At 43.3% G+C, this 12,284-nt stretch overlaps 1 protein-coding gene across 1 annotated transcript; it reads left to right on the top strand.

The window, feature by feature from the left end:
- The first annotated feature begins 226 nt into the window (after positions 1-226).
- Positions 227-10,911, top strand: LOC135921381 (uncharacterized). Its single transcript, XM_070526081.1, has 4 exons — positions 227-462; positions 886-962; positions 3,339-3,399; positions 10,632-10,911. The coding sequence occupies exons 1-4, from the start codon at positions 341-343 to the stop codon at positions 10,783-10,785; spliced, it is 414 nt and encodes a 137-aa protein (XP_070382182.1). The 5' UTR covers positions 227-340; the 3' UTR covers positions 10,786-10,911.
- The last annotated feature ends 1,373 nt before the right edge of the window (positions 10,912-12,284 follow it).

The raw sequence follows: 12,284 nt of genomic DNA, 5'->3' as shown, positions 1-12,284 counted from the left end.
TTTGAGAGCAGCATGAAAGAAAAGTGGCGATATTATCCGATAACCGTACTTTTTTTCGTAGTATGGGAGCTTTATTAAATGATTTGACAGATAGATAGCATGGGTAATCGGGGCCCCTCTGCTGCCATTCCAAAATTTGTGCATTAGAGTAAAGCTAGTGGCGGGCTCAAACGTCTCGTTTTTTTCCAGATATGCGGTATCATTTTTCTCGAAACACCGAAGTGACAAAAGTTTTATTAGTTTCCGTTCTTTTTTTTTTGGCATTGAGCGCGCATGCGCGGTGATTCAACAACGTGCAGTCGACAATACACGCCAGTTACAGGACATCGAGACATCAGCCATGGCTGAAGAAAGCAGCAACGAATGCATGCCTCTTGACTTAAGCATGAAGGCCAAAGCAACACCAAGTACTGCCCATGACGGTACCCAGGGCGCTTCATCTACATTGGGCGCCTACAGAACGTGAGCTTTACCACTTGTCATTTTTTTCATTGAATACTGTTACCCTTAGACACGAACCATATAATAGGCTTTACCAGGTGTATATTTGTTCCCACCTAAAATGGGTCTTTTTTACAGCCAGCTTGAGCTTTGAAATCGAAGGCATTCTTAGGTCAAGATGCGTCTAAGCAAGGTCGGTGCGAAAATATTGCCACGTTCATCGCAAAGTAAGCTACTGAGTCCTCAGGATAAAATTTTTCAGAACACGAAGCGAACGTATCCTTACAGAAGAAAATACTTTTCATTGATGTATAAGTCTTGTACTCCACACACGCGATGGGGTGCTATAGCTTGAAGTCCCGGGTAGAAATTAAATACAATTCCACCCCTTTTTTTCCTTGTGACAGCTAGTAACTGTATGACAACTTTTTTTATTATTTGTAGGATTTCCGAAGACGCCTTGCGCTACCCGAGGAACACGCAGCACACGCCCACGACCGATGAGACTTGCAACATCGACGGTACGTAGGCGATTGTCCCTCGCCTTTCCCTCAAACATGGCAAATAGCCCTTACGGTTACAATGGAATCGGTACATTTATTGCGTATAGAGATGCATTTTACCTGCGCGGCCAAGACTGTTTCCGCATGAACCAGCTGATAACTGTCCTCAGTAAGAAATGCGTGCTCATCTGAATATATCCAAATTCATACATAACCTATGCCGTAGAAGTTTTTCAATGAATGTGTTCTTGTATCGGGGCGCAGATAAAGCACGCTCCTAGATGATGAGGGCAGAAGCCGAGACTGTACATTCCATGCAATGAATAAGTAGCTCGTAAATTGAATCATAGCGTGACTATTGGTCTACAATTCTATTTGCCAAGCTGGATCTCGGTGGGTTTGACCTAGTAACATCAGGAAAATGTTTCCCTTAAACCGATAACGATGGCTTACAAAGCAAGTGCTTTGATCCAAATGCCATGGGTGGTGTGCAATTATTTCGGCGTTTCAGATGTTTTAACAGTGCTGGAACTTTTTAGGCAGAGTGTGAAAATTGCTCATGAATAGCATGTTACGAGCAGCAGACATATCCCGCTGCGGCCGAATGTAGACGTTATAGCACACAACAGCTTATATTGAAACTCTTCGTTCTTTCATACGAAGCAAGCCACAGCCGCAGCATAAGCAATTATAAATATATAATGAAATGCAATTGTTGGGTATTTGTTTGCGGTGTTGCAATAAATCTATACCAAATATCCCAGCTATGGGCACCTGAAGCATAAACACTATTCGTAATGGCAGAGTAACAATCACTTTACCGAACGATTTACAACCAGTGGGCCACTACTTCAATATTGTAAAGCTTTGTTATGAAGAAAATCTACGCCATGCCGAACACCGGTCTTCCAAATTGAATGTACTTTTTTGTAAGGTGATTGGCTTTCCTTGGATACGTCATCCATTATTCGTACAGCCAGTATCCGCACAACCTATTTCGCAGGCGACACGAACGGTGCGACTTTAATGGTGCGACTAATAAAGTTGAGAATGACAGACAATAAAAATTAGTTCTTTAATTTACGCCTTTGCTACCACACTGTAGTTCATTCGATGTCAAAGATGCAACTAGAATCTTTAGTTCCGGTGGTTGGGAATCCGCGTTTAATGTTTTCTTAGGCATACGAAGGCATAGGCACTAAGACATGTGGGTGCAATGATGCCATAAACATTCTTAGCGTCCTCAACCCTCCCCCCCTTCATATCGTAAACAAAAGTGCATCCAAAAGTACGACGTGTCCACGGAGTTTCAATGCTAATTGCAGTAGCGTAGATGGTCATCCTGAGAGTTTATGCCGTAATTTCCGCCTCTTAGGTCTCTCGCGTGTTCCTTTAGGTTTCACGCAATTGCTGCGCCGTTATATAGGATACGTGCACCTAGCTACGATACTTGCAGCGCTATCCATACAGTCAACACTTCTAACTTCCTTCGAGGCTTTCCGTTGCATAGTTTAGTTAAATGTTGCCCCATGAATTAATTCTTCATTTCCTTCCAAGCAAATGCACTTTCTGCAATACGACTCTTATATATGCGCAGTGAGTCGACTTTTTGAAAGCTGCTCTATAGTCCATTGATGACCACCACAGGAACATTGTTAAAGACAGCCGAATTAGCGCTCGTCATGAGCAGGGAAACCTGCAGTGCTTACAAGCGGTACTTATGTTCGTCACTATACAAGACTCGCCAAAAGGGGTTCGGATGACCACTTTCTGAAAGACGAGTACGTATTTGGATTACGCACCTGGGTCATTGAAGGCCAATAAATTAAGGGCATACGCCAAACAACAATGTTAAATCCCTCGGTAGAAATGCGTCCTCTCACTTTTGCATGGTCATCGTCGGCGTCGAGCTATGCCTGCTGCTCGTAAAAGATAAAGAATAACTAAGAACTTTCTGAGGCATCTAATGTGCTTATTACTAGATAGCACAGCAAATATAGGATCAAGGGTTTCACGCACAAGGGACCGAGATGTTGTTATTTACTTTTACCACACTCGTGTTCTGCCCGTGGTTTGAGGTAAAGCGTGATAAGCGTTAGAAGAATCCAACACTACACAAGCTTGATCGTGCATGGTTTACCCATCAGCACGAAGTTCTTGCATGCATTCGAGACATAGATAAAGCACTGCGTATGAAAGCACCGCATTAAAGTTTCTCTACCACTAAAAGCTTCTTGCCTTGCACCATAAGCATGGAAAATCCATTCCCACGAATTACCCTTGCACAACGGCGAATGAACACCTTAACTATAATTTTATGCCATAAAGGTGTCACTGAAAATGGGAGCACATGTTACCAGTACCTGGGGTTCAACGGCAACATTGATCACGCAGGCCCCAACACAAGCCGCGCTGGCATGGAGGAAGCATCAGCCAGTTTTGAAGATGGCGCCAGGTAAGTTCACATTTAGAAAAGTTCCGTTGCAAAACAACTCGGAGACGGCAGCGATGGCTACCTGTGTAATAATATGCCCCTACTCGGTAATTTCTCCTTGGAAGGCCTAGCTGTGATGGCTGAAACAGGTACTGCATCAGCAGTTTTGAGCGTACGGCCGGAGCGGCTGGCCTTGACTAACTTCACGATTCCAACCGCGCGACCGGACACCACACGGAAGTGTGCACACCCGATGCCTCAACCACAACGGTATACAGGCTCACCCGATTTTCCGTCCTGTTAACATGCCGCAATGTGCGGTACACTTGCAGGTGTGCTCCCCATTATGGAATATGTAAAGATTGTAAAAGTCGAGGCTCATAAAAGTCGAGGCTCATAAAAGTCGAGGCTCATAAAATGAATGAAACAGGGTTTACCTGTTTTCCTGTAAAATTACTGCAAGAATTAGGCTTGCACTGATGCATTTGCACGAGGGCTAAACGTCCCGATGACTTAAATGCCAAATATTACCTGGTGTTTAGACAATATGCTGTCGGCGTAAACAAAAGCCTTTACTTGAGGGTCTACTACCGAGGTAAATCTTATTTTGTTATAGCGCAAGCTTGACAAGGACAAAAGAAGGCACATCTAACACACACAGCGCTACTTTCAACAACAGGTTTATTTCTCGTTCTCGTCGCTATATATACACCCTCGACCCGTCATACATCACGTGTAACATTTTTGGAAAAATAAACAAAAGATATAAACTGGGAACCACACGTAGGCAGTTTCTTGATTCACATATTCAAAGACATGTACACGTTCAACGCGAACAAAGAGAATTCAGCTCTTTTGATGATAATGATATGGAAGTTTTACTGACGCATGCATCGCCGAATGTTGCTATGTGTCTGGCTTCTATTATCAAGCGCGTCATTTCACACCTGCTTCTACTCATGATCACTGTTTCTTTGAATCTTGGTTTGCACTTGCATCTCTGGCAATGGATGGCAAGAAAGCCGTCAGCGGCCACGTTGTTAAGTTTGTTACTATGTTCTCGTAGCCTGTCATTTATGCATCTACCTGTTTGACCGATGTAGGATTCTCCACAGCTGAGAGGAATACGGTATACCACGGCGGCGATACAATCAACGAATTTGTTTTTATGTTCTTTTTCGCATGCGCTACATGAGATTCTTTCCGGCCTTGTGGTTTTACAGAGGCTGACCAATTTATTAGGTGCCGAAAACACAACGTTAATGCCGCTCCTTCCAGCAATCTTCTTTATTCTATGGGAGAATCCGTGTATGTAGGGGATGACTGCAACCTTTCCTTTGTTCATGTCAGTGCTCGACACGTGCACCTGCTCCGAACTGCTTTGCTGCGCCTTCTTAAGCAGTCCTTCTGCGACTGACACAAGCACGTGGCTCGGGTAACCAGCGCATCTTAAACGCGAGGCTTGCCGTTCGAAGCTATCGTGCATCAGGTGTTGGCATGATTTTTTCAGTGCTTCACTGAAACACATCTTCGCGATTCCCCTCTTCACAAGCTTTGTATGCGCGGAATGAAATGGTAGAAGTGGCTTACTTGCCCTAGGTTCGTAACACCAGCAGGTTTCGTTATCGGTGAGCACAAACTTAATGTCGAGGAATCTAATCCTCCCGTCACATGGCATTTCAAAGGTCACCTCTAGTGGATTTAGACAGTCACGAATAGTGGTAAAAACAGGAGCACATTCATTAGTAAAACAAGTAGATGAACAGTCAATTAAAACTAAAATGTCGTCAACATATCTAAAAACTTTTACAACCTTAGACTCGTGAATGCGCTGTGACATGTCTCTGTCAAGTTGGGCTAAAAAGAGATTACTTAGCACTGGTGCTAGGCAAGAACCTATACACACTCCTTGTTTCTGCAGATACAGGGTACCTTTGTTCTCGATAAACGTAGATGACAAATAAAAGCTAAGTAATTCTAAAACATTGTCAATGGATGTACCTGCTTCCGTGCTAAACCTAACGGCACCATATGTATCTATGCAACTGTCAATACAGGTTAATAATTCTGATTGTGGCAGAGAATAATAAAAGTCTTTAACATCGGCAGAGAAGGCTTTTAACCGTTGATTTTCATGAGTTCTTACAAAATTTAAAACCTCCTCAGAACTCTTTGTCAGGAAAGGGTCACTGATGTCTAACAAGTTTAGTTTTTCTTGAAGGTACATGGCGACAGATTTCTGCCACGTGTCCCTCTCAAACTATCACCCTAAACGGTACACCTTCTTTGTGAGTCTTGGCGCTGAAAAATACTTCCAGACAATCCTTGCTTTTTTTGATGCTGTTCATCATGCCTTGCAAATTCATCTTTTTACACAATTGTTTTGCTTTTGCTCTGACCTTATTGCAAGAGACGTCATTTCTTTCATTAAAAACTGCCGATATAGCATTTATAGTTTTCTCATTGAATTCTTCATGCGAAAAAACTGCGAAGCCACCTTCTTTATCAGCTGGCAACACACACAGACCATGCTGTAACAAGTATGATTCTACGTGTTTCACAGGTAATTTCTGACGTGGAGGCTTACAGCTTTTTAAGGCGTCGACACCTTCGGAGTTGATCCTCGTGCCCTCGTCCTCTGGAGCACGTCGGGAAACTTGACGCACAATGGATAAAAGTTCAGGTTTTTTCTTCGAGGGTTGCAGCGCAAACTTTGGTCCGAGCCCCAAGACATCACGTACAGGTTCAGGGAGGCAAAGTTTGCGCTGCAACCCTCGAAGAAAAAACCTGAACTTTTATCCATTGTGCGTCAAGTTTCCCGACGTGCTCCAGAGGACGAGGGCACGAGGATCAACTCCGAAGGTGTCGACGCCTTAAAAAGCTGTAAGCCTCCACGTCAGAAATTACCTGTGAAACACGTAGAATCATACTTGTTACAGCATGATCTGTGTGTGTTGCCAGCTGATAAAGAAGGTGGCTTCGCAGTTTTTTCGCATGAAGAATTCAATGAGAAAGCTATAAATGCTATATCGGCAGTTTTGAATGAAAGAAATGACGTCTCTTGCAATAAGGTCAGAGCAAAAGCAAAACAATTGTGTAAAAAGATGAATTTGCAAGGCGTGATGAACAGCATCAAAAAAAGCAAGAAGGATTGTCTGGAAGTATTTTTCAGCGCCAAGACTCACAAAGAAGGTGTACCGTTCAGGGTGATAGTTTCTGAGAGGGACACGTGGCAGAAATCTGTCGCCATGTACCTTCAAGAAAAACTAAACTTGTTAGACATCAGTGACCCTTTCCTGACAAAGAGTTCTGAGGAGGTTTTAAATTTTGTAAGAACTCATGAAAATCAACGGTTAAAGGCCTTCTCTGCCGATGTTAAAGACCTTTATTATTCTCTGCCACAATCAGAATTATTAACCTGTATTGACAGTTGCATAGATACATATGGTGCCGTTAGGTTTAGCACGGAAGCAGGTACATCCATTGACAATTTTTTAGAATTACTTAGGTTTTATTTGTCATCTACGTTTATCGAGAACAAAGGTACCCTGTATCTGCAGAAACAAGGAGTGTGTATAGGTTCTTGCCTAGCACCAGTGCTAAGTAATCTCTTTTTAGCCAAACTTGACAGAGACCTGTCACAGCGCCTTCACGAGTCTAAGGTTGTAAAAGTTTTTAGATATGTTGACGACTTTTTAGTTTTAATTGACTGTTCATCTACTTGTTTTACTAATGAATGTGCTCCTGTTTTTACCACTATTCGTGACTGTCTAAATCCACTAGAAGTGACCTTTGAAATGCCATGTGACGGGAGGATTAGATTCCTCGACATTAAGTTTGTGCTCACCGATAACGAAACCTGCTGGTGTTACGAACCTAGGGCAAGTAAGCCACTTCTACCATTTCATTCCGCGCATACAAAGCTTGTGAAGAGGGTAATCGCGAAGATGTGTTTCAGTGAAGCACTGAAAAAATCATGCCAACACCTGATGCACGATAGCTTCGAACGGCAAGCCTCGCGTTTAAGATGCGCTGGTTACCCGAGCCACGTGCTTGTGTCAGTCGCAGAAGGACTGCTTAAGAAGGCGCAGCAAAGCAGTTCGGAGCAGGTGCACGTGTCGAGCACTGACATGAACAAAGGAAAGGTTGCCGTCATCCCCTACATACACGGATTCTCCCATAGAATAAAGAAGATTGCTGGAAGGAGCGGCATTAACGTTGTGTTTTCGGCACCTAATAAATTGGTCAGCCTCTGTAAAACCACAAGGCCGGAAAGAATCTCATGTAGCGCATGCGAAAAAGAACATAAAAACAAATTCGTTGATTGTATCGCCGCCGTGGTATACCGTATTCCTCTCAGCTGTGGAGAATCCTACATCGGTCAAACAGGTAGATGCATAAATGACAGGCTACGAGAACATAGTAACAAACTTAACAACGTGGCCGCTGACGGCTTTCTTGCCATCCATTGCCAGAGATGCAAGTGCAAACCAAGATTCAAAGAAACAGTGATCATGAGTAGAAGCAGGTGTGAAATGACGCGCTTGATAATAGAAGCCAGACACATAGCAACATTCGGCGATGCATGCGTCAGTAAAACTTCCATATCATTATCATCAAAAGAGCTGAATTATCTTTGTTCGCGTTGAACGTGTACATGTCTTTGAATATGTGAATCAAGAAACTGCCTACGTGTGGTTCCCAGTTTATATCATTTGTTTATTTTTCCAAAAATGTTACACGTGGTGTATGACGGGTCGAGGGTGTATATATAGCGACGAGAACGAGAAATAAACCTGTTGTTGAAAGTAGCGCTGTGTGTGTCAGATGTGCCTTCTTTTGTCCTTGTCAAGCTTGCGCTATAACAAAATAAGATATGCCGTACCAACAAGCCCCTATTGCTATCGTTACCTAGGTAAATTTGGAGAGAAATGGATGTGCTCGGCAACACCCTGTACCACTTTTGAAGCTTGTGGAATTTAAAGGAATGTCATAATATCAGAACCGAAGCTGTTGCATTTAAGATTCGTCATATACTTAAGAAGGCGTTGAGAAACTCAAGGAACAAAGTTACATATTTGTGGACGTATAATGGTTTCCAGCAAGTACGGACGCGAGCACAAGGAGTAGAAACAGACAGGACAACGCTGGACTTACAATTGAAGTTTATTGTGAAAACATTCCACAAATCACTGCCACGCATGTGTATACACCCAAGAACAATAACAAGATTTGTAGTCAATTATCCACAAAATCTCTACGCGTATGCAAAAGCGAAGTCACACCCCTTCCCGACAAAGGCGACAATAAGTGGATTGACATGATAAATTTCGAAATTGCAGTTCTTCATCATTGATATGAACCGAAGGTTCACTCACACAAGTATGCGGACCCAACTTTTTCATGTGGAACGCTTCGCTAATTTCTCTTTCCAATTTGCTGCGCTCTCTACCCACTATCGATACACTAGGAAAAAAAGGTCGGCATTCGTGCTTTTTGCAATGCAATGGCAAGTTCTCTCCTGTACCTGTACGTAGCAAATTAGTTCTCTCCTGTACCTGTACGTAGCAAATTCGGCCGCAACGGTGTGCAGTTCGAATGCAAGACAAATACCAATTGACTCCATACAAACACTGCAGGAAAATATGCACACAGGAGTTTTTCTTCGTATTCGTAATGTGGGACTTCAGTTAAGACGTGTGATGTCCGACGGGCAGTCAGTCCATGTCGGAAATAAAGCAAATAGTTCGCCTTTATTTTAAAGCGAAATATTCAAGTGACTAATTGCAATGGCGTATACCCGGGAAATGCGGCTCTAGTGCTGTGAGAAAGAAATGTCATAATCAGGAATGTCTCATACCTCCGTAAGCGAGCAATGATGAATATATGTATATGAACGAAGGAAAGAAGCATCGAACGAATAAACAAACGACGAAAAAAATGTGTCAATGAAAACAGAAACAAAACAACCTTTAGGTATTGCATTAGGTTCTCTCATGCAACGTTGAGGAGGTCAACCTACAGTGCCAAACATATACTTCGTACTGTGGCCCACTATGTCCGACCCGTGAGATTGTACAACTTTAAACATTAACACGTGTACAGCAGGCCTTAGTCTTCAGGTGTTAGAAGAGTGTAACATGCTGCCGAACTGTTTTACTCTTTGACTCTGAAAAATTATCTGATAATTTGGAAACCCCATAATGCAAAATTTCAGAGCAGCATTGTACGTGTTTTTCTTTCGCGATATATGGAGTCAAACATTTTGTGAGAGACACATAGCAGAGGTAAATCACGATGGATTTTGTAAGTGACTGATCGACGGACCCAGTGTAATAGCTGGTGCTGCTTGGCTTACATAAAATACTACAAAATTCGCGTTGCGCTTAGAATCCAATTACAAAACAATCGCAAACCAAGACAATCAAACGAAGCAAACCAATCAAGCTTGAGCGAGAGCCGACGCGAACTGACGAGCTGATTATAGCACGCACGAAATAAGCCCTCTGGCTGAGATCAGATGCTAGTACGAAACGAGCAGTCGGGCAGGTCAACAAAAAAACCAGTTTTGCGCGCTCGTATCACAGAAGGGGCAGCTGTCATTGGTCTCCGCCTCTCCACCGTTCAAGCCTCGCGTCTTCTGCCTCTCCGCGTTCAATCTTTCATCTTTCGCTGTTGTGCTCGTTGGCTTGGTTACGCCGCCGACGCTCGCCGCAGGAGCGGGTCATTAAGAGCTGCGCCATGAAACGGAGACTTATTTTAGCCGACGCAAAACGGTCTTTTCAAGGACAAATGTCTCACTTCCGAGCGCACGTTTCTGGACCATTGCCTGAATACTCCTTGTGAGCGTGTTGAAGGCGGAGTTGCATTTTCAATACTCGGACCAGCTAGCTTTCTAACTTACCATCACTGAGAGATATTTCTACTCTCCTGCACCTGTTTCATGTAGTATGTACATGATGTATTAGGTAATGCAAGGCTTCTGTTATGCTTGAATCTCGAACGAGAAAAATTCTTAATTTACAGTTCAGCATCACAGGGCACTGAAAGCACCAGTGTTCAATTTCTGACAATCTGGAGCCCAAATCGAGCGCTAAATACCAATGCAGGAACATAGCGGTCAAATTGGGCGAGTCACCTTACCATTATGGTACCGCTTACTTTGTCAAACTCTCATTGGGTCAAAATCTGCTTTTGCCATCCCACAAAAAAAGTCGGCCATATCTTGAGCTAAATTGTCCATATCCTTGCAGGATTGCTACTGAAACCGGAGGAAGAGAACAGCAAGTGTCCAGCGGTGTCAGTGGGAAGGTTTCCAGCAGACGGGACGCCTCACACGGGCAACCCAACGAACCTACGGGAGGCACAGCGCCCATTTTAAGAGCACGCGATCGATCGCATATGTAGCACTCAAACTACAAATGCGAGACATGTGGTAAATTTCTATGTAGCGCTGCTACTCTAACTGCACATTACCGCACGCATACCGGCGAAAGACCCTACAAATGTGAAACATGCGATAAATTGTTCTCGGACAAGATGAATTTCCGTAGGCATCAACTGATTCACAAAGGATTGAAACCCCATATCTGCCAAACTTGTACTAAAGCATTCAAAAGCAAAGTGGCACTTAAAGTTCATCTTATATCGCACAGTAACGACAGACCATTCATTTGCGACATATGTAATCGCTCCTTTAAGTATGACTCAACTTTGAGAAAACACCGCAGAACAATTCACGAGGGTAAATAGCCGTACGATTCTTAGCAGTGTGCATTTCGGTCTTGCTGCCTTTCTGGGGCAGCTTTTACAATGTACGGACACAGCCATGGGAAAATTTGTTTCGCTTACAAATTATTCAATGCGCGTGATGTTTTGGTTCTCTCTTTGGCTCTTGTATTCTTACCGAAAATTTTTATTTTTTATCATACTGCTGACAAATGGGAGGCTTTATTCGACTCAAATCATTTGAACCTTAACCATATATCTTCTTCCAGAGCGAATATTTTAAGTATTGTGGTATTCAGGTGTAACCTACATCAGTTTTAATGTGCAGTTTCTTATTCACTCGGAAGTCATCTCTTTTGACTTGCCCTGCGCTCTAACTACCGCAGTGGAATTTTTTAGCCTGATCTGACAAACGTGACCCTGCGAGCGATGATAAGACAACTCAGATAGTTTTAGTTAGTATTATTGACCCACGTACTTCTATATCTTTTTCCAATGTACGCGTCTCACGGAATAACAAATGTTAAGTTACAGCTGAGGGCATGAGACAACATGTATCAAAACATTCTACAATAGTGGAGCGTTTTCTAATCAAATTGCACGCGTAAGGCGAATACAGTTGTGCATTCTGGAATACACGCGAGCGCCAATGATAAGGCTGGAATCTATAATGAAAAAAAAGTGAGAATAGCCGATACTCGTTAACCGCAAATCAGTGGTTCAACGATCGACTCATGTGCCCGGGACTATCATTCTGCCCGACTGTAACTTGTTTTGTTGGTTCAGAAGTACGCCCAATAAAGATTATTTCATAACTCACGGCTCTCCTGACTGCGTTGTTCACCGTCAGTACAACGTGACATCTGGTGGAGGGGCTTCATGGAAACAGAATAAACCCTACCATGGAAAAAACATGAATGTCGTTAGCGGCGAGGGAGATAGCCGCAGTCTACGACTACCGCCCGAGTACTTGACCTCTGCTCGAGAAGACTAGGAACATGGTGGCCCAGATAACTGGCCTAATGAGAGTGCCCATGTCACCTGCAGCGACGTGGGCTGCAGAAGCCAAGGAAGCCACCGATCATTCGCGGATCACTGTTTAGAAATCTGAAAAGCTGGCCAGAAACCTACTCAAGAACCGCTATGTTTAACAATTGAAACCGTGAAAAGCTGCCGTT

Source organism: Dermacentor albipictus, chromosome 9 (genome assembly GCF_038994185.2).
Source record: "Dermacentor albipictus isolate Rhodes 1998 colony chromosome 9, USDA_Dalb.pri_finalv2, whole genome shotgun sequence".
Taxonomy (NCBI): domain Eukaryota; kingdom Metazoa; phylum Arthropoda; class Arachnida; order Ixodida; family Ixodidae; genus Dermacentor; species Dermacentor albipictus.
This window is presented reverse-complemented; position numbering and strand designations above follow the sequence as displayed.

Bases quoted from the DNA above. Each gene is read 5' to 3' on its own strand.
- LOC135921381 (XM_070526081.1), top strand. From the start codon at position 341: ATGGCTGAAGAAAGCAGCAACGAATGCATGCCTCTTGACTTAAGCATG. The intron at 463-885 runs GTGAGCTTTACC...TATTATTTGTAG, and splicing joins ACATTGGGCGCCTACAGAAC to GATTTCCGAAGACGCCTTGC. The intron at 3,400-10,631 runs GTAAGTTCACAT...ATATCCTTGCAG, and splicing joins AGTTTTGAAGATGGCGCCAG to GATTGCTACTGAAACCGGAG.